This window comes from Sporothrix schenckii (genome assembly GCF_000961545.1).
Source record: "Sporothrix schenckii 1099-18 chromosome Unknown Cont49, whole genome shotgun sequence".
NCBI classification, from domain to species: domain Eukaryota; kingdom Fungi; phylum Ascomycota; class Sordariomycetes; order Ophiostomatales; family Ophiostomataceae; genus Sporothrix; species Sporothrix schenckii.
The window spans coordinates 2,189,442-2,210,319 of record NW_015971150.1 but is presented as its reverse complement, the minus strand read 5'-3'; the positions used below and the strand labels follow the sequence as shown (position 1 = coordinate 2,210,319).

Genomic DNA, 20,878 nt, shown 5'->3' with positions numbered 1-20,878 from the left:
ATGTGTATTTCGCGTTGCCTGTTGCTTACCGCTGCCCGATTTCCGGCTGTATAGGTTGGCATTGGCGTAAGCATATGGGATACGGGTTGGCAAATAAATGCGCGGAACCAGAAAGCGAGGCCTTTTTTAGAAACCAAAACAAACCGCAAGGGTCCGACAGACGGGACACAAGAGACGCACTGGCTGAACTACGGAGAAAAATAGCAAAGAACGGGGCACGGAGTAGGGCTGGATGCACGTCGTATCAGCTGCAGCGTGTGTGTCGTTGGAAACAGAAGGAGAAGAGGTCACGGACGTATTGTTACTCCGGATACTTTCCAAATTGCGCGCGACAATACGTCGTACCCCCGTCAGCTATGTGACAGTTCTGGGCCGGAGAGCTGCTGAAGTTAAGGAAGGCTCTGTAACGAAATGCAGAGTGCACAGTTTTGCAATGTTGCATGTGTTGTATAACTCGTATTACATTGCAGGTTGGACCCTTCAGCTGGTTACAGATAGCTTAATCGACCAATAACAAATACACGACTCTTGATAGCACAATTTATATTACTTTATGCCAGCACAAAACATCGACGGCCCACCATATCCTAATCTATGGCCAGACGTTGCGGAACTTCTCCTCGAACTGCTTCAGTAACATTTCAAAATCCAAGAGAACCGCCTGCAGCCATCCCTCGGCCGGCTCAGCAGACACTACTGGTACAGACGCACACGATGCAGGTGTGCGTTCGTCTGCTTCCTCATCGTCACTTTCGCTGTCTTCCCACGAGTCGACAACCTCAGCTCTTGTGAAGTCGCATGTGGCCCCCGTTTCTCTCATACCTCGGTTAGAGGACATCTTGTTGATGCGGCTGGGCGGTGGATGCTCCATTGGATGCATTGGTGTCGTCGGTTGCAAGCGCTATTTAGCGAGTTTGGGTTGGCTTTTTGCCATATCATGTTGACGGTATGTATGCCGTTGGTTTTGTGGCTCTCTATCTTTGCGATGTGTTTGGTACCGCATTTGTTGAGGGAGAAATCAAATTATCATATCGAAACAAACGCGTCAACTCAACATCGCAAACGGAAAGATGCAGGAGGTTCCTTCTCTTTACAAGTTAAGAGTTGAAGCACGGTCACGTGGATCTAAGGATACTTCCCTTCCGGAGGGCTCTAGCCGACAGCGGCGTCTTGCCGAGAGTGAAGCACTTGCAAAGTCACAGAATAACACTGGGCGATCGGTCGGATCGGTTGGTTGCCGACGACGCTTGCCGGCGTGGTCTTGACAGTGGTCGCGTAACGCGATCGGAGCGCCAGGTCAGGTACCGCTCTTCGGGATGGCAATGCGCTAATTTCACCAATTGTTCGTGCATCTGTTGGTGGTGCTCCTAGGAGGTGGTCTTGCCTCACAGGTGTAGACTCAGTCAAGTCAACGGTGGTTCTTGCCGAAATCCGATACCTTCGTAAATGGGCAGGAACGACGCGCAAATTCAGCCGCAAAAGCCTGAGCTACGACTGGCTGCAGGGCCGCCTCAGGCCCCCTACTTCCCCGTGTAACGTACGAAGTACGAATTCCCCAATAATACCCCATCGAGCCCATTTAGTGGAGGAAGGTGCCAAGGAAGACTCTTGGCCCCACGACAAGCGATCCTGCAACTCTCTCCAGGCGAACACTACTCCGTCAGAACGACGCCCTGACGTGATTCCGACGGAAAATACTAGAGATCATGCTCGCAAACGCATAGCGCGAGCGCCTAACTGACCACTCGGGCTTTCGTTTGCCGGAATTAGTCTGTGTTTTGTTCAAGATTCGCCAGCCAAAACTGCAGGACCCAAACCGCCGGCGTCATTTCCACGAGCTGTGGGCATTTTGGCTTGTGAAGACTCTCCAACTACCTCCTTCGACTGCACACAGCTCTTTCGACAACATACCACACGTCGCCGTTGTCAACCTTCTCCTCCAACAGACCGACTGTCGCTGATGCGTGCACCCGACACCCCTCGCACCTCGTCACCGGCTGGCGCAAAGCCATGAGACGACTTCCGCGGGGCGTGGCCCTTCCCGTCCCACTCCGCCTTTCTTCTTCCTTTCCATTGTCCTCCTCTTTCTCCTTGCTCTCCACTTCGTCATTCGCTTCTTCTCTCTCGGGCTTTCTCCTCAACGCCCCTCGGACGGGGCTTCGTACCGCTCCCTTCTCGACGTCTTACCCTCGACGCCCACGCACATCTTGTCCAGCCAGTGGACAACGGGGACGCCTTTGGTTTGCGTCGTCAGGTCCGGCGTTGCGCCATGATGCGCTGCATCAACACCGGTGGTCGTCTTCGACGCCAAAGGTCCGGCCAAAAACAGCAATCTTCTTTCCTGGTAGGCCACTGAGCAATGTTCTTGACAACGTGGGAGTACGATGATAACTAACGACCCACCAGGCCAAGGCGTACAGAAAGTCGGCATGCTCGGGCCATGGCTTGAGGCCTTTCCCATTACCGCGCGCGACATAATGCAAGAGATCGACCACTACATGAAATACAAGCTGTCGGATGTTATCCAGGAGGGGCCGGGCAAGGTGCTGACGGCGACGCCCAACGCGCAGCCGGCCATCATGGCGACATCGATTCTGATTCTGCGGATTCTGGAGCGTGAGTTTGACTTTCGGGTGGCCGAGCGCATCGACGTCACGCTGGGCCACTCGCTCGGCGAGTTTGCGGCGCTGGTCGCGGGTGGCTACCTGCAGTTTGAGGACAGCCTGTACCTCGTGCGGAAACGCGCCGAGGCCATGGCGAGCGCCACGCAGCGTGCGCGCGACGAGCACGGCGGCGACTACGGCATGGTGGCGGTAGTGACGGAGCCCGAGTACATGGAGCCGCTGGTGGCGGCCGTGTACAAGTTTCTGGGGTACAGCGCGACGGGCGAGCGGCTGACAGCAGCTGCGACAGCGACAGCAACACCGCCGCCGAGCGAACAGGTGCTTATTGCCAACATCAACAGCAAGAACCAGATCGTGCTGAGCGGCAACATTGAGCGCATCAGCGAGCTGATGGCGCAGGTACGGCTGTTCCTAGGCCACGACCCGCGTGCGGTGCGGCTCAACAGCGACAGCCCCTTCCACAGCCCCATTATGCGTCCGGCCGTGGCCGAGATCCGACGGCTTTTGGCGGGCCACAGCCGCGTCGCGGGTCGCGAGGGCGAGGACATTGTGTCCTTCCCGGGCACCATCCCGTGCATCAGCAATGTGACGGCACGGCCGTTTGGCAGCCGGGACGACCTCAAAGAGCTGCTGGCGCGGCAGTGCGAAGAGACGGTGCGCTGGTGGGACAGCATCCGCTACCTGGACCAGGAGGAGGGTGTGCGGCGGTGGATCGGTATCGGGCCTGGCAAGGTCGGGCGCAACCTCGTGGGCAAAGAGGTGGGCATGCGCGGCAAGGACCTGGTCAAGGGGGGCGGCGTGTGGGCGATCACGGACCCGACAGAGATTGAGGAGGTCCTACGGGGCCTAGAAGAGACTGAGTCGTTTGTGGACGACGACTATTAAGGCGACAGAGGAAGATGGGGATGAGGATTACTGGATGAGGATACTTTTCGCAGACAACAGACTGAAGATTCGGTCAAGTCGGCAAGTGTCTGTTTTTCTGCTCTTTTTGACGAGTTTACTGTCTTGGACGCAGGCGTGCACTGTTTCATGTATACCTAGGAGGACAGGATAGACACACGAGTGACGTTATTGCGTCTTGCTTCACGAGTTCTATGTTTAATTTAACGTTTAAGTCACAGTTAATGATACAGCAGTCGGGAGTGTTTCTTGTTAGCTCCTAAAATGTCCCTTGCCTACCATATAGTGGGCATTTACAGCGCTGTCTTTAGCGACTTGGCCAGGCTGCACGCTGTTTTTTGCTCAGCCTTGCGCTTATCTTATCAGCTTCAATTGCCTGTAATCCAGTTGGTGCACAAGCAATCCTGCCGTTTCATCGTTTCCTCTCGGCATATCTCCAGGGACACCACACCCTCCTCCACCTCCAGAACGTCCCGTGCCGAGCCATTTGTTTCGTTTCTTTCGTTTGTTTCTTCGTTTCACGTTCTATTTGTCTTGGCCTTCTTGCTCTCGAAACCTCCACGGCTGACTAAATCGCCGTCATGTCGCATAGTAAGTTGCCGTTTCTTGTTTTCTTTCACTCATTCTTTCGACACTTTGTTCTTCGTCCGCGCAAGCGCTCACACGATACAGGCAAACGAAACACCAGTCGCGCCGTCTTCACCTCCTATGAGCGCTCACTCGCCAAGGCTGCCTGGACCGTCTCGTCGGCCCGCCTCACACGCGACTCTTTCCTACCTTTCGCCTCATGCTCGCTGTGCCTCGAACTCGCCCAAGACCCCGTCGCCTGCCCAGCAGGCGACATTTTCTGCCGAGAATGCGCCTTGAACAACATCTTGTCGCAAAAGAAGGAGATGCGCCGCCTGGAAAAGGCGCGCGAGCAGGAGGAAAGGGATCGCGCCGAGCGTCAAGCACGCGATTACGCCGAGGACCAGGCGCGGGCGGTCAGGGAGTTTGAGCTCGTGCAGGCCGGACTGGAGGCCAAGGTTGGACGGAAGGCAGGCGGGTATGCAAACGGCGCCCATGACAGAGAGACACCGGCTGCAACGTCGACATCAACGCCCACGCAGACACAACGACGTCTGCTCGAGGCCGGCCCTTCCATTGACGCTGCTGGTAGCAACGGCAACGGCGACGGCGACGACGGCGACAAAATACAGCTGACCAAGAAGCGCAAGTTCGCATTGGACGAGGACGAGCTGCAGCGCATTGCCGAGGAGGACCGGTCCAAAGCACGGCGCGCCATTGAGGCCGAGCGCGCAGCCGCGCACGACGCCCAGGCCCTTCCGTCTTTTTGGACGCCCTCTGAGACGCCGTCGATCAGCAAACACAAGGACGGCTCGACAGACGCGAAGACGAAGGGTGCCGATGGCAAGGGTGGTGCCGGAGCAGACGGCACGCCTCTGTGCCCAGCCGGCCACGACCACCATAGCTACTCGCTCCACACGCTCGTGTCTGTGCAGTTTGAGCGCGACGCCAACGGCAAGCGCATCTGCCCGGCCTGCAACAAGATGCTCACCAACGCGTCCAAAGCCGTGCTGGCCAAGCCATGCGGCCACGTGCTGTGCCGCAGCTGCGTGCACAAATTTGTGAAGCCGCCGGGAGCGAACGGGCAGTCTGCTTTGTTTGACCCGCACGCGCCGCCAGGAACGACGGGCAGGGTGCGGTGCTACGTGTGCGAGACGGACCTGGACGACGCGCCGGACGAGAAGGACAAGAAGAGTAAGAAGGACAAAAAGGATAAAAAAGAGAAGAAGAAGGACCGTGTCAAGCCGGGCCTTGTGGACCTTCGCAGCGAGGGGACTGGCTTTTCGGCCGGTGGCGCCAGCGAAGTCAAGAAAAATGGCGTTGCCTTTCAGTGTTAATGGGTGCTGGAAGGTGAACACAATAAATGGAGAGCATACAAGAACCGGCGTTTATATAGAAGGGGGCATATCACGTGGGGACAGTAAAGACTTCAATTTATGGGCTACAGTATCAAACAACAAGCGAGAGTGCGCGTGAATGATCGAGTCTATCTGTTTCTCCATCTGTTTCTCCACCTATTTCTCCATCATCCATTGTCTACTTCTTCACCACGCGAGGGATTTTCGAGATCATGTTAAAGATAACAGTACCAGCACCGTCGTCGTCATGTTCAATACCCGTGCCACTTTCAGTCGGTGGCGTTCTCGACTCTGCACCGCTTGCCGATTGAAACGGAGCTCCCCGAGTCCGAGGAATGGTCGTCTCGGTACGCTGAGTGGCATCATAGCGAACCAATGCACTGTCTTTGGGAGAAGTACGATGAGAGCCGCCTTGTCGTGGGTGCTGGTTCGCTACCCAGGACTCATGGCTAGATGCAATGGCTTTTGGGGATGCTGACGAATTGGGATGGGGCAGTAGGCGGGCAGTATCGTGGCTTGCGTTGCTCTGTGCCACATCGCTGCTTACTGTTGTTGACTCGAGCCACGTCTCGACAGCCTTGGTGGCCTTTTCCGGCTCGTTACGAAAGTGGTTGACTGTGGCCGCCGGAACTTGTAGTGATGACCGACGCGCTTCGGTTGCGTCTGAGAAAACCACTTTCGTTGTGTGCGAGATGGACGCCCTCCTCTTTCGAAGGGCATTGGTGGCCGAGCACACCAGCTGCAAGACAAGGCCGTATAGGGCTCGTTGGATCGCCATGGTGATGCCGTGGCTAAGAGCTGCGGACGCCACGTTCCGTAACCATCCGTCGTAGAGCACCCGGGGACCGCCCGGGTGGCGGAACGTCTTCCACAGCAGGGCTAGGATCTTGTCATTGCCATCGTCATCGGGTTCTGTTGGAGGCAGTCGCCGGCTTTTTGCCTCTGCTATAAAAGATGCTGCGTACAACGGGTATGTGATGGCCGTAGAAATGGCCTTGCTAGCAGCCGCAAGTAGGAAGGTGATCAAGGCGGCTCTGGGGCCATTCGTGTACTGTTGTCTCGAAGGCTGTCGCCTCCCTTGTCTCTGGGCGACCAGCCGTGCCAGGAGCTCGTGAATACAGAAAGTCAAGCCAGGATCAAGTGCCAGGACAAGGTCGTCTTCGAGGGCCGCGAGTGACCATCGGTGCTGTCGTGCGTCATGTTTTGGTGGTATTCCTGCGCCAGTTCCCCCGTTTTGTGGGCGAGACTCGGTTCCAACCGTATTTTCATGTTGTAGCTCAACATCGTCCCTTGGACCAAGTAACCGCGTACACACCGCCGCTGTTGCACCGACAAAGAAGGCCAGCGTTTCTGCATTTCGACCCGATGCTGGCGTCACGCCGTCAAGGCTGTGTCGGCCAACAAGCCGTAGTCCAGTCGTCGCCACGACATAATAGGCAAGGAAGAAAACGAAGCCGTTGCCTGCTGCTGTGGTCAGATTTGTCGATTTGGAGCCAACAACAGTTTCCAGCGACACGGCCCGGTCAGTGACAAGTGCCGCTACAGAAGTGGCTAGAGAGCCCGATAAGGCAAACGTCACCGGCTCCGACAGAGGCATACTGCTCGTGTTGTGTCTATGATGGTTTCAGTAAAACAACGAAAGACATGACGCAGAGGTTGGTGCGCGTCAATCACCTTGGAGGCTTGCCGACCGCTTATTATATGATTTCTCTTTGAGGCAGACACTAGCTTCGACTTGTTTCTGCCCTTTAATTTCTGGCAGTCGTTCCGCTGTTCACCGTCGCCCCAGTTGTTCGCCTCAATAATATGTTCTCGCCACTTGTTCACTGTCCTCACCGCATACTCGATATATTTGTTGGGTGCATTGGGCTACTCGCTGAAGAAACGGGGGTTGCAGTATGCATGAGTGGTCGACGTGGTTGGGTGCTGATGTCGGCTGCTGCGTTGGCACCTGCGTCGTGCATAATAACGTAAACAACGTGGTGGGTGCGTCGCATCTTGCATTCTGCCTGCATGCTCCTGCTCGTTGCCCAACCGGAACACGCCCAATGCGGGTCGCGCGACCAGGGAAAACAAAAAGACAAAATTTCGAGATTGGGATACACCAAACGTATCAACCGTCGTGACATCAACGGAGAGGAAGACAACAAGAAAGTCCAAAAGAATAAATATAAATATAAACACTTGGTATTCGCCTCGTAATCATGTCCAAATAAAGTAACAAAAAACCACCGAATTTTATCACGACTCCCGTCCGAAACGCCGGTTGCGCCATCACCAGATGCCGAGTAGAAATAATGGAGAGGGGGAAAAAATGGCAGCCGAAGAAGAAAAGGGTATGAACAAAAGAAGCAACCGTCTCAGTGGCACTAGATATCAGGCTTTTCCTCCTGTATGGCGCGTTTATGCTAAGCACGGCCAGCCACAGGAACTGGCCTCTGCGTCGTCGACGGACTGCTATGGTTGCGCATGCCTACAGGTGGTGACGATGACGACGGCGTTGCCGGCACGGGTATTGGCGTCGTCGATGTGACTGTGGGTGGCGGCACCGGTGTCGTGGATGTTGCGCGGCCTACAGAAGCTGGCACTGCTGGCGGCATCATGGTCGTCAGCATGTCAAGATCGGGCTCGCCCATAGCATCCTCGCTGTCAGCAAGACTTGGGTGGTCGTCGGGTAGTTTCTGTGCTCCGTAGCCGCGCACGCCAAAGATGTTGACACGCCCGCCATTGGTCGCCGTGTTAAGCTGTTCAAACAACCGTGCCAGCTGATACTGGCGTTTAATGGGTGCAAACGCGTGCTGCGGCACCACCGGCCGTGGTCGCCAGTTCGCCATGGCGTTCATCACCGTCGCCGCCTCTTCGTCCGAATCGATGTTGCCACCATTCGGATCCTCCTCTTCCTCCGCCGGCGCGCTGGCATCGATGGCAGCCTCTGTGAGAGGTGGGTCAGTAAATAAGCGCATTCCATCAAAAACGAATTCTCGGGAACATCCACCTGCAACTTACTCTGCTGCTTTGCCTGGTTCTTCTTCTGGTACGCCGCTAAGAGCATGTCGTACGGCAACGACCGTCCCGGAACAGCACGCTTGGCTCCCATTGAGTGACTCTTGCATGTCAAAGAACGGGCACAAGGCTGACCGTTAGGCAGAATGACACCGCACTGTCGCTCCACATCGACGGGGCCCTTGGGCTTTGCTGTCTTGGGCTTGGCCTCCTCCTTCTTCTTCTTCTTCGGCGCTACCTTTTCAATCTCGGCTTCGGCCTTGCGCTTCTTGTTCGCTGCTGCGCCGGCTTTGGAGTCACCCGCCGCGTCGCCCTTCTTGGCAGCCGCCGTAGACTTCTTGCCCTTGCCGCTCGGCGTCCCGGTCCCCGGCCCCTTCTTGTCGTTCCCGTCGTCGCTGTCACTCGAGTCGTCGTCCTTGTCACGGCCCTCTAGCTTGCGTTGCGCTTCCTCTTCGTCCCGCTGCTGCTGCTCGCGCGCCCGGTCGCGGGCCTCCTTCGCTTCCTTCTTCCGCTGTGCCTTCTCTTTCTTAACTTTCAGGCACGCCGCAATATGCTGCTTTGCGGCGGTGGCGAGTACGCTCTTCTTGCAGTGCTTACACATTTGCAGGTTGAGCGCGTCTTCGAGTGGGCGGCCGGTGGCAAACGTTTCGCGTGCTGTCTCGTCGAGCTGGTTGACCACTGGGCTTGGTGAAGGCGCCGGGATGGCGGAGTTGGCATTCTTGCCCTTCTTCTTCTCTTCTGTTCGAGGACAAATGTTAACAACGGCATTGCAACAAACTTTTGCAAAACAACTGCAATACTTCTGTCGCCGTAGATGCAACTTACGATCCACAAACGTTCCCTCCTTCCAGTTGCCTGGCTGCTTATGCTTCGGCGGGGGCTTCTTCAGTTTGATGGTGCCGCTCGGCTTGGACGCAGTGCCACCTTCTTTGCTGTCCTTGCTGTCCTTATCCTTGCTGTCTTTGTCCTTCTTTGATGCCACCTTAATCGTAGCCTCCTCGTCGTTCTTCACCTTGGGTGTCCCGGACGCGCCGGCCTTTTTGCCAGCTGGCGTCGCCGGCGCCGGAGACGACGACGTGCCCTTGCGAGCGTCAGACATGATGAAGGAGGCGAGGTGTGTTTGGTCGGTGTGATGTGGGTTAGGTAGGTGTGCTTCGCGATTCGTCGTTGGCCCCCACCCGTCTGGCGAAATATGTAGCCAAGGAGGCACGCACTAGTGTCGATGATTGTCGATACAGTTCGATATAAATACAAAGTCGCGTCTAGAGCGACGCAGATGTTAATGGTTCGACAGACACAGCCGCAGAAACGGGTCCGGCGCGATGATTCGATGTTTGTCGTCGGCGCACGAGGTTGATAAACGACAGCCTGATTGCCGGTGGAGTGGTATGAAGGAGGAGGAGTTGAAGTGTGGATCTTTATCTGCAGATGCATATTGGATTTGAGGCTACCTTATCGGTCAAAAATCACGTGATATATATGCTATGACTAATCCACATTGACGTCGCTACTAGCTTAAAAAGCATACAAAGGGCACTGCCGCATGCATCAATGTCGAATTGACCATCAATTCCTCAAAACGCCTACTCCGAGTGACATGATATGTGCAGCGTTCAAACCGGAACATACCGGCTTTTGTACTTTTCTTTTCCCCTGCCGCAACCGTCCGGAACGCCCAGAAAACAAAACGCAGAAAAACAAGCGTGTAATAAAAGAAATAAAAACGATCAAGACACGCAGAGCAAGACAGTATCAGGCGGGGTCTGCTCTCACAAGCCTCCATTCGCACCCTGTTGCTGTTCGCCGACCGTGGCCATACGCCGCAGCTCGTACTCGCGGGTGAACTCGCGACTCAGGTGGCCGAGCGATGCTACCAGCTGTTTGCACACCTCGACAATCGCCTCTTTGGGCGTAATGGTGCCGTCTGTCTGGACGCGGAGCAAGACCTCTGCCACATTAGGGTGTGCGACTGACTGTGTTAGCAGGAGTCGCTCGGAACGTGCAAAAGAGAGCAGGTAGACGTACTCTTATAACCAGCCATGAGGACCTTGGGATGCATCTTCAGATGCTCCGCAAGAAGGTTGCCCAGCGTGTGATCCTCTTTCTTCATCAAAAAGTCCGAGGTGTTTGCCATGCCTGCGTACTGCCGTTAGAGCCTGGCCATGGACGATCTCGAATCGACGTCGGCATAGAAATGGGCCGAAACCTACCGGCAAATGGCGTCTCGGAAATCTTCTTCTCGCCATCGGCGAGGATGAACAGCTCGAATCTGTAGAGTTTGTTAGAGGCAATCGATCCAAATTACAAGTGTTATAAAGCGCAACTCTCTGCGTCGTCTTGTTGTGCATAACCTCTCAGGGACGTTGTTGTGGAAAATGCGAGTCATGCTTGAGCGCGTGCTTCTGGATGGACGTTTCGTAATAGGACGCAAAAAGTGGTAGGGCCGAGGACAGAAGCGAAGTGCACGGAGCGGGTGACGGGAAAGAGCAAACAACAGGAACAACAGAAGCAGACGTCGTATTGCATGTTGTGTTCCGTGAGGAAGGAGCGATGGACAGCTCTTTCCTTGTCATGCGCAGCAAAAAAATCCAGCATCAGATCCCAAGAGGCACACCTGCCATCTTTTTATGTATGTTTGCTCTTTCCATGGACAATTCCAATCCTTTGCTTCCCTGGCTCCTGGTAGACGATCGAGAAAGGAAAGTACCATCGAAGCACTGCTTGCCGACTGTTGCCTCACTTGAAGCGCATCTCCATCCAAGCGCGCGCTGAGGTACATCCCGGTCTACCAACACAACGACGTCTCGCGATCTGCGTAGTGTGAAGCTCGGCAGTGATGTGCAGCAGCAGCTGACTATCGTCCACGTACCTGTCGGGAGCGTTCATAGCGTCAACAACGATCGAGCCGTGGGAAAATTCGGGGCCACCGAGGTAGCTCGGTACGGAGGAGTGTAGAGAGGGATGGCGAAGCTGCGCAGCGAGATGCGACAGATTGCGACGGGCGTGAGAGAGGATGAGCCGATGGCGGTGTAGAACAGGCGAACGACGACGAGGTTGTGAGTGGAAGTGGAAGAGGGAGGTCGAGGATTTGGGAGCGCCAGGCCAGAAAGCGGCGCGAGGCTTCGTGAAAATTGGGGAAGGTGGTGGCGGCCAGCCAGTTATCATTCGCCCCAATTTCCATCTACCACCCACCACCGTGCTAGTACTACAGACAAACTACAAGCTGCGAATACACAGCACACTCGCAAGGCTAGCCAATCAGAGCTCTCTTCACACGACAACCACCGTCACACCTGATTACACAACTGAGCGGCATTGCTGCAACGATTGCTAGAGGCTTCACTGCGTATGGAATTACAAAATACCAGGCTATGAAATACAGATACAGTGCTGATTTGTGACTGATGATAAGCAACAGTCAGTAAATGTGGTGGCTGCGACGGACAATGTCCATCCAAAAGACAGAAATCGCATTAAGACAGCGAACTAGAAAGATAGTGGCCTTCGATCTATAGTATAATAGCCAACTGATCATGACGGGCCAGCACAGAGATGGTCGTCCTGAAGTTGCATCGCCTCAAATGCCTGCCAAAGAGAAATGAGAGGCACAAGAAAGAAAGGCAAGTGCGAGAAACATGCAGAGAAGATAAAAATAGATGGAAACAGAGACGCAAGGAAATGATGACGCATGGTGGGGTAAATGCGATATGTCAACAGTGACAAGAAATGAAAACCACGAGGCAAGGGGCTCGCCTTGTAACCAAGCACGAATAGCAGCTTCTTTCAACTCCAACACGCGAAGCTCATCAAGACGTTACTTTTTATCGCAGTAGCCGGGGATGGCAGGCTCGGTTGACGAGTTGGCCCAGCTCAGAATAGTCAAGCTAGTCGTGTAGGCCATGGCGATGAAGCCGAAGAAGCAGAGGACAAGGTCGCTGATCTTCCACAGCCGGCTGCGCGCCACGCTCTTGTAGTGCAGCAGGGGAGGATAGATGTACACCAGCGGGATGCAGGCAAAGTTGCCGACGAGGGCAACGAACTTGTCGAGGTTGTCAGCACCACCCCAGGCAATGGCCGCACAGCCCGCCACAACAAAGAAGCGGAAGACGTTCTTCTGCCACTTGATGTACGGGTTGTACTTGCCGCTGCGTGTGAACAGGCCGTTCTCCGTGATGCGAATGGCCGGGAAGATTTGCAGCGGCGTAGACAGCAGGATAGCCAGCGAATACAGGAACTGCACGCTGTTGACCATTTTGCTGCCCTGTGGCAGGTTCAGGAGCACCACAGTCTCCGTCTTGGAGCCGTACGCGGCGTACGACACGGCGCCCATCGTGACGAACACCGTCGTAATGATAATCATGACGGCGAGCATGACCTTGGGGAACTTTTCCGGGTGGCGCATCGACTCCTGAACGGGGATGATGAGGCCGATGCCCTCAAAGGTAAAGATTGCCGTGCCGATAAAGAGGGTCCAGCTGTCTTGGTTGAACATGGTAATGTCCGCCACGCCAAACTTGTCGAGAGTCAGGACATCGTAGTAGAACAGGTACGCGAGACCAATGACGATGAAGGCGTCAGCCACAAGCGCCGTGAAGGCCAACTTGTTGATGTCGCGCAGCAGCGAGAACGGCAGGAAGATGACCATCTGCATCAGAATCAGGTACTTGGTCGGGATCAGCGTCTTGCACTCGGTGACGGCGAGGATGACGGCTTGCAGGTTCTCCGAGGTGAAGACAATGTATGCAGCCACAAAGCCAACCTGGCTGATGACAATCGACGTCAAAATCATGAACCGCAACCATTTGCCATAAAGAATACCGCCAATGTCACCAAAGGAGCCCACGATCTTGAGCCGCGTCGTCACCAGCAGCACGAAGCAGTAGTAGCTCAGGGCCGCCACAAACAGCAACACCAGGTTGCTAAAGAGCATGCCACCGTTGAGGTACGCCCGCGGCAAGAACAGCACGCCCGTGCCCACAAACGACTTGAGCAGGACAGCAGCCGCGCTCATGGGGCTCGCCTTGCCGCTGCCGCCCCGGGACTTCCGCCGCCGTTTCCGCCGCGAGGGCGTCAGAAGCGCACTGTCTTCCATCGGCTCGCGCTCATCGTCCGAGCTGCCGCTGCCCTCACTGCTGCAGTACTCGCCGTCGGCGACATCCTGGCCAGACACGTCGTCGCCGGACGAGAAATACTCGCCAGGGTTGAGCACCTCGTCATCCTCTTCGAGCTCCTCGCCGGCAAAGTGGCCGTAGATGGACAAGAACTCGAGGAAGCTGGAGGTGAACAGTTGCGGCTGCTGCTGTGGCGGGCCCTGGTGGTGGGGGTGGGGGTGGTGGTGGTGAGCGTGGCGATGGCCGCCGTTCTCCTCGTCGTCGTAGGTGCCGTACCCCTCCTCGGCTGTGCGGCGGAGGTAGTTTCTGCGGAACCCGCCAGGAACTTTGATCGTGTTGATGTCGAGCACCTCGCTCTCGGGCTCCGGTCGCGGCATTATGAAACTCTTGCTGCGCTGTATCTTGTTCGTGGCCTCTTCCGTCCACTTGTAGATCGGCCTTGTGATGTCGCCGCCCTGCAGCCGCAGACTAGAGAACTCGTCGTCGTCAATGCCAGACGCGCCCACCGCACCCACCGAGTCAGTGTCGCCGCCACCCCCAGATGCGCCGTCGACGGCGCCGTTCTTCTGCGCAGTTTGCTTTCCCTTGGCATCGGCCGCACTCTCAGAGATGCTGGACGCGTCGGTGCGCTGCACCAAGTGTCTCCGCACAATCTCCGGGTCTTCGTAGGCGCCGCTCGTGCTTGCATACCGTTGTCTTGAGTCGAAGGAGCCAAAGTTTGTGGGTGTCAGACCGGTGCCGCCGACAGAGGGCGTGCTGCTAAAGTTGGTCGGCGCCGCAGCAGTCGAAATAGCAGCCGCTGAGGAAGGCGACGCAGGCCGCACAGCAGGGGTACCAAACCGCGGAGGAGACGTGCCAATAGAGTTTGAGAGTGCCATAGCCAGAGCAGACACGCCCGGTCCGGCTGAGTACGACGCACCGGAAGCACTTCCGCCAGCGAGGGGAGTCATGTTGCCTGAGGGTGACCAACGTCCCGAGCCCCCACGGCCACCGACGCCGGCCGCCGATGCAGGCGACGTGCCAAGATTTTGTACGGGATTTGCGAGACGGGCAGTCGTATCAGCTCGAGGTACAGAGGTGCCAAGGGACCGCGCGCGAAAGGAGCCGATCGGCGAGGACGCAGGGAGGGCCGCATTTGCACGGGGAGACGGTTGCGGAGCCGGCGAGCTCCGCCCTTTGTCACTCATGGCCGTGATAGTTGGCGGTAGTGAGAGAGGGGAGAAGGGTCGAGATAGAGACGTTTGAGGCTATCGTCGCATATCGGGGCGTCTGAGTCGAAGGAAACGGCGTCGGTTAGCGCTGAGGGGTACAGGCGACGACCGTCTGTTCCTATCGCGAGAACTGCAGCTGTTCTGCAGGAGGCCCTTCCGTGGCCAATGGCAGAGCCGACAGCAGATATGACAGCCGAGCTGTCAGCAAAGGCGTGCGTCGAGAGAGCGCCAGGCGAAAGCGGAAACGTTAAGAAGACGTAAAAATGAGATAGAAGCAATAAAAAAGGAAATCGAAGTGGCAAATGCCTAAAAGCAGCGGGCGAATAGTGGATGCAAATGCCTAACAACTGACAAAAGAGTCGACGCCGTGGGCGGGATGAGACAATGGGGAGGTGATGTGCGTTATTTGAAGACGCAATATTAATTGGAGAGGGGAGACAGCAGGATCGGAGGAGGTTGTTGATTGCTGCAGTATGACACGGGAAACGAGCCAGGCGACTGCCCGAAACAAGCGCCGGTGGTTGGTCGATTCACGCAGTGCCTGTGGCTCGTGATACCAAGCTCCGTCCTTATCTCGTCCTGCCACAGGTGGCACCTGCCCCGTAAAGTCTTGGTCTGTCAAGCTATCCGCAGGTGACTGTCAGGCGACCGGACCAGTAGCACGACGAAAATAGACTACTGAGGCCCTGGTCGGTCGTGCCTGCCCGCGCCGCCAGCGACCTCCACAGCCTAGCGGATCACTTTCCTGCTTACTAACTGAGTCATACAGCGAAAGAGGGCTTGTAAAACGCTGCTGTCCAAGCCGTATTAGTTCGCCAGTGTCCCCTTTTTCTCCCCATGTACGGAGTAAATCGTACAACTCTATAGCATTTAATTGCACAGCGTAGGACAAACGGAGAGGACAAGGATTTCGCTGCAGGAAACGGTCGGGGAAGCAGGAAACGGCTCCGACCTTTGATCCTTCCGTCGAGGGTTATCGTGCTACCGCTGAGACAATATGACGCAGTTGCCATTCTTGTCAAAATGCTCGCGCGCGAACCATTGCACCTGCCAATCTGCAATGAGCGTGCCTGCAGTCACCCATACTAGACGCGGAAGGTACGAGAGACGAAGGCTTGTAAACAGAACCATGGAAAGAGCTCTTTAGAGCTGAAAGGCCTCTGTCTCCATTTCAAAATACACATCCTTCGTTACCTCATTCACGTTGTTCTCAAGCAAGACATTCCATTGGTAAACAACACCCTGCCTTGAACCCGCCAAGCCGCGCTCCCCCAAGCGCCCTGGCACAGGGCGACCAGCTCCACCTTGCCAAACCAACGCAGCTATGACCATGCTGTCGCGAGATGTCAGGCCAAAATGGCCTCGGATTGAGCCTCGTATCAAAGGTTGAAAGGTAGCTTTTTCTCGGTCGTTTTAAAGCTCTCAAATTGAACTCGCTCTCGCGCTAACCTGGGTCCCGTCATACATGTGCAGTATCGAGCCTCCGAGTGTAGCTGCAAAAACCTTGGAAATCGCAAGGACCACGGGCATTGTCGATCCCTGGTCCGGTTAAGTTTCCATCTATGCAGACCCAGATCTTGCTTGCATTCTCCCCGCAGCGTCGACAACATCTCGGCTTCTCATAGCTGCCACGAATTTTCTGGGATATCCCGGGATTGATGATTACTTTTTCAAACCTTCCGTGGCCTTATTCTCACAACTTCTCAAGTATACCATCGTCAGCAACCTCGACTTCGAAACGTACTAGAAATCAAGCCACTAGTATTCGCGTCGGCAAACGCGCATGGCACCCTTCGGCATCTCTCTTGGCGTCTGGTGAGCCTTCGGCGAGCGCATATACCTCCTCTACCTGTCATGGAACGAGTCGAGCGCGAGCACGGTGCCAAGAAGCACAAGCTGGGCGTCGTTTCCGGCGTCTATGTGCCTGTCTGCCTCAGCATCTTGAGCATTCTCATGTTCCTGCGTTTTGGCAGCATCCTTGGACAGATTGGCCTCTTGGGCATGCTCGGTAAGCAAAGTCCTATCCACCTGTTTTGTTATTCTTTACATAGGCCTAACCATCTACTCAGGTCTCTTCGTCGTGTCATATCTCGTCGATTTCGTGACGGCACTGTCCCTCTCGGCTGTCGCTTCAAACGGCGAGGTTAAGGGCGGTGGCACGTATTATCTCATCTCTCGGTCCTTGGGACCCGAGTTCGGCGGCTCCATCGGCCTCTTGTTCTACCTCTCCCAAGTGCTCAATACCGCACTCAACGTCGTCGGTCTCATCGACTGCATCGACCTCAGTTTCGACTCGCTTGTACTACACGGCTACTGGTGGGGCTACTTTTCTCAGACCGTCGTTTTGGTCATCTGCACATCGCTATGCTTCGCCGGCAGCGCTCTCTTTGCTAAGGCAAGCAATGGCCTTCTTGTTGTCCTTGCCATCGCAACCCTGAGCATTCCCCTGTCTGTGCTCGTTCGGACGCCCTTTACAGACCCAGTGAGCGGCGTTGAGTTCACCGGCATGCGGCTGGCCACGCTCCGGTCCAACCTCTTCCCCCATTCTGGAGAGGACTTTGCCTTCCGTGGTCTCCACACATTTCGGGACCTGTTTGGCATCCTGTTCCCTGCCACGTCTGGCATCTTTGCCGGTGCATCGATGTCGGGTGATCTCCGGAATCCGAGCAAGTCCATCCCGGCCGGCACCCTCTGGGCCATGGCCTCTACACTTTCCTTGTATCTCGTCGTGATTATGTCACTAGCCTCCAGCACAACGCACATGTCGCTCTTAACGCAGCCGAACATCATCAAGGAAACCAGCCTGTGGGCACCTATCATTTTGGCTGGCGAATGCGCCGTGACATTCTTCTCTGCCTTAATGGGCCTTATCGGAGCGTCCAAGCTGATGCAGGCTCTTGGTAGAGACAAGCTGCTGCCCGGTCTATCTGTGTTTGCGTGGGGCACGGAAAAACACGACGAACCTCTTCTTGCTCTCCTCATGACGTACGCAATTGCCCAGCTGGCGCTCTTTGCCAACCTCAACCAAATCGCCACCTTCATCTCCATGGGCTACATGGTGACATTTTTTGTCATGAACCTGGCTTGCTTCTTGCTCAAGATTGGGTCCGCACCCAATTTTCGGCCGGCTTTCAAGTTCTTCAGTTGGCAAACGGCCCTGCTTGGCAGTGTTATGTCGGCCGCTGCCATGTTCTTTATTGACGAAACCTATGCTACCTCGTCTGTCATTTTGCTTGTCATGCTTTTCTTGTTGATCCACTATCTCTGCCCGCCAAAACGCTGGGGTGATGTCTCGCAAAATCTGATCTATCACCAGGTCCGCAAATACTTGCTCCGTTTGAAGCCCGAACACATCAAATTCTGGCGGCCTCAAATCATTCTATTGACCAACGACCCCCGTCGACAAACTCGCCTTATCCAATTTTGCAACTCGATGAAGAAGGGCGGCCTCTATATCCTAGGCCACGTCATCGTCACGGATGACTTCACGACAGGCGTCCTAGAAGCCAAGCTACAACAGACCTTGTGGTCGCAGTACATTACCGAATATTCTCGCATCAAGGCCTTCGTTCAGCTGACCATGTCGCCGTCGATCACATGGGGCGCACGAAATCTCATCTTGGCAAGTGGCCTGGGTGGCATGCGCCCGAATATTGCTGTTTTGGGGTTCTACAACATGGACGAACTCCGCTCGACAAATCCTGTCCTAAGGATTCCAGAACTGCCATTTTCAGATGCCGCAGCCATTCCGGCAGGACGAGCCGCAGGAACGGCAACAGATCTGCCGTTGAAGGCCAGCAATACAGCGGTCATCCGGCCACGACGGCGCCGTGGTGATACTACATCTAGGATTCTGGAAGGCGTCTTGCCAACAGATGTGATCAAGACGGAAGGCATGATGAAGGCCACCGAATATCTCACCATTCTAGAAGATCTGGCCTTGCGGCACCGCATCAATGTCGCTGTTGCCAAGGGATTCCACAGCCTGGAGACGCCGCGGACAGATGGGACTAACACGAAGAAGTACATCGACCTGTGGCCCATTCAAATGTCAGCGGAGCTCGAAGCCGATGGCAAGAGCGTCCTAACAACAAACTTTGATACATGTAAGTGTCCATCCAGCAAAATGCCATGGGCCACTATCTAACACTATTCTGCCAGACACATTAATTCTCCAGCTCGGGTATATCCTCCACACTGTCCCGGCCTGGAAGCGAGTGTACAGTCTACGCGTCATGGTATTTGTTGAGTACGAAAATGAAGTCGAGGAAGAACGTGGAAGAGTAGAAGCGCTGCTTGAAAAGCTACGCATCACTGCCGAGGTACATGTATTTTGGCTGGCAAGCGGTGATCTGACCACCTACGAAGCCATTGTCCAAGGCGACGCCGACCCATCCATTGAAAAAATTGTGGATGATGTATTGGGGGACTCTTTGTGGTGGTCAAAGCTACAAGAAATCCGCGGAAAAGGTACACCGCGGCGAAACAGCGGGAATGATGACAGCTCTTCAGTCGCAAATTGGAAAGACGACGTACGCAGGCGACGTCCAAGCATCGCGCACATCGAAGAGCTGCAAAAGCACCAGACTGTGTCAGCCCTGGCTCGCTTTGGCGTGAGCTTGGGCATCCGCACACAGAACTTGGCCGGGCAGCAGCCTGCTTATCCACACTATAATCGCGACGACAACGGTGACGAATATAGCAGTGCGATCAGTGACACCAGCTCCACGTCCGATGAAGAAGATTTTAACGCCACCGACTTCAACGATGTTGAGAGTGCGGCTACCGAAGGCGACATGGACGATGTGGACGACGAAACAGATGCCATTCGTCGTCCGCTTCTGGCGGCACCTAATCGCAGAAAAAGCCACGGCGATGCATTCGCCCAGAGACCAACATTGCGCCGCAAAAAGACAGACGAGTCAAAGCGTGCAAAGCAGTCAACGTTTACATCGACGGACCCTTCCTCACTTACGCCTGCTTTCATGCCATCGCTCAACACCGCTTCCGATGGCACCTACGGCACCATGTCAACCCCAGCGCTATCTTCACTCAGTAGCCAGTCTGGCGAAGACAAGTCTCGACAGCAACAAGACACCTCCTCGTTGGCGGTATATGGCAAACCACGTAAGTCCAAACAGTGTCCTAGTATTACGGGACGAATGTCTACTAATTTGCCGCCCCTTGCACCTGCAGCGCCAACATCGTCGTCTATACGCTTCTCGAGCAATATTGTGCCAGAAACTCGAATTACGAATCCCGAAGACTCGGGTCGCACAATCATGTTTGCTGAGATATCGGAGTCGAATCGGCCAGAACGTCCGCCGTTTTCGCGGACAAATTCGCGACAAAGCCGTGTTAGTCTCGCAGAATCCGCGACGAAGAAACGTTCCAAGGCAGCGACACCACGACCATCCGTCTCGTTTGCTGAGCCAGAAAGAGATTTGTCCGCACAACAAGAGCAGCGACCGCATCGTCCTCTCCTCTCACGACATTCGTCAACGCCAGTCGTGCAGCGTGCATCCTTCACCGAGGACGACTTAGGAGAAGAAAATGGCGGCGACGACGTTCGCATCGGCATCACGGACCTGTTGGCCGACTACAAGTCCCGGCAGCGTGTTGATAGTACCGCCAGCGGTAAAAGTAGCGGTAGCAATGACAGCACCGACGACAGGAGTGGAACTGGCTCAAGCTATTCTACTCAGGACTTGGCCCTGTCGTTCAACGACCTACCATGCCGAGCACAGCACCTAATCTTGAACGAGTTGATGCGACAGCACAGCGGCGAAAGCGGCGATCTGTCAGGCGGTGCTGCAGTCTTATTCACAACGTTGCCGATTCCAGACGAAGGCACCCATCGTGACGAGAGTGCCAGCGTGCAGTATTTATCAGATGTCGAGCTGCTCTGCCAGGGGCTGCCTCCAGTGCTCATGATTCTGAGCAACAACATGACGGTCACGGTCAGCCTCTAGCCCTTCGATTTGCTGAATGCGACCGGAGGCACTATTTCTGGATTCGAGGATAGCCGCAACGGGTTGGCTTCGCAGGCGCCCTCTTTATTTCTTTGACCTATTCGTTTTCACAGACAAAGCGGCCTGTAC

The 20,878-nt window shown here is 55.4% G+C and overlaps 8 protein-coding genes across 8 annotated transcripts; 3 read left to right on the top strand and 5 right to left on the bottom strand.

Moving 5' to 3' along the window:
- Positions 1-592: 592 nt before the first annotated feature.
- Positions 593-838, bottom strand: SPSK_05753 (uncharacterized protein; the record flags this gene model as incomplete). The annotated part of the gene is made up of 1 exon (XM_016732489.1): positions 593-838. One exon carries the CDS (start codon positions 836-838, stop codon positions 593-595), a length of 246 nt encoding a protein of 81 aa, XP_016583235.1.
- Positions 839-2,429: 1,591 nt separating this feature from the next.
- SPSK_05393 ([acyl-carrier-protein] S-malonyltransferase) lies at positions 2,430-3,509 on the top strand (the record flags this gene model as incomplete). Its single annotated transcript, XM_016732141.1, has 1 exon — positions 2,430-3,509. One exon carries the CDS (start codon positions 2,430-2,432, stop codon positions 3,507-3,509), a length of 1,080 nt encoding a protein of 359 aa, XP_016583234.1.
- A 599-nt stretch (positions 3,510-4,108) lies between these two features.
- On the top strand, positions 4,109-5,431 carry SPSK_05307 (nitric oxide synthase-interacting protein; the record flags this gene model as incomplete). Its single annotated transcript, XM_016732056.1, has 2 exons — positions 4,109-4,118; positions 4,200-5,431. The coding sequence occupies 2 exons, from the start codon at positions 4,109-4,111 to the stop codon at positions 5,429-5,431; spliced, it is 1,242 nt and encodes a 413-aa protein (XP_016583233.1).
- A 199-nt stretch (positions 5,432-5,630) lies between these two features.
- On the bottom strand, positions 5,631-7,049 carry SPSK_05275 (uncharacterized protein; the record flags this gene model as incomplete). Its single annotated transcript, XM_016732025.1, has 1 exon — positions 5,631-7,049. The coding sequence occupies one exon, from the start codon at positions 7,047-7,049 to the stop codon at positions 5,631-5,633; it is 1,419 nt and encodes a 472-aa protein (XP_016583232.1).
- Positions 7,050-7,860: 811 nt separating this feature from the next.
- Positions 7,861-9,554, bottom strand: SPSK_05169 (SAGA-associated factor 73; the record flags this gene model as incomplete). Its single annotated transcript, XM_016731919.1, has 3 exons — positions 7,861-8,384; positions 8,459-9,193; positions 9,281-9,554. 3 exons carry the CDS (start codon positions 9,552-9,554, stop codon positions 7,861-7,863), a joined length of 1,533 nt encoding a protein of 510 aa, XP_016583231.1.
- A 670-nt stretch (positions 9,555-10,224) lies between these two features.
- SPSK_05588 (DNA-directed RNA polymerase II subunit RPB11) lies at positions 10,225-10,841 on the bottom strand (the record flags this gene model as incomplete). The annotated part of the gene is made up of 4 exons (XM_016732331.1): positions 10,225-10,424; positions 10,481-10,591; positions 10,666-10,724; positions 10,807-10,841. 4 exons carry the CDS (start codon positions 10,839-10,841, stop codon positions 10,225-10,227), a joined length of 405 nt encoding a protein of 134 aa, XP_016583230.1.
- A 1,428-nt stretch (positions 10,842-12,269) lies between these two features.
- On the bottom strand, positions 12,270-14,753 carry SPSK_04976 (solute carrier family 36 (proton-coupled amino acid transporter); the record flags this gene model as incomplete). The annotated part of the gene is made up of 1 exon (XM_016731734.1): positions 12,270-14,753. The coding sequence occupies one exon, from the start codon at positions 14,751-14,753 to the stop codon at positions 12,270-12,272; it is 2,484 nt and encodes an 827-aa protein (XP_016583229.1).
- Positions 14,754-16,631: 1,878 nt separating this feature from the next.
- SPSK_04829 (solute carrier family 12 (potassium/chloride transporters), member 9) lies at positions 16,632-20,749 on the top strand (the record flags this gene model as incomplete). The annotated part of the gene is made up of 4 exons (XM_016731592.1): positions 16,632-16,785; positions 16,847-18,883; positions 18,939-19,904; positions 19,974-20,749. 4 exons carry the CDS (start codon positions 16,632-16,634, stop codon positions 20,747-20,749), a joined length of 3,933 nt encoding a protein of 1,310 aa, XP_016583228.1.
- Between the last annotated feature and the right edge of the window lie 129 nt (positions 20,750-20,878).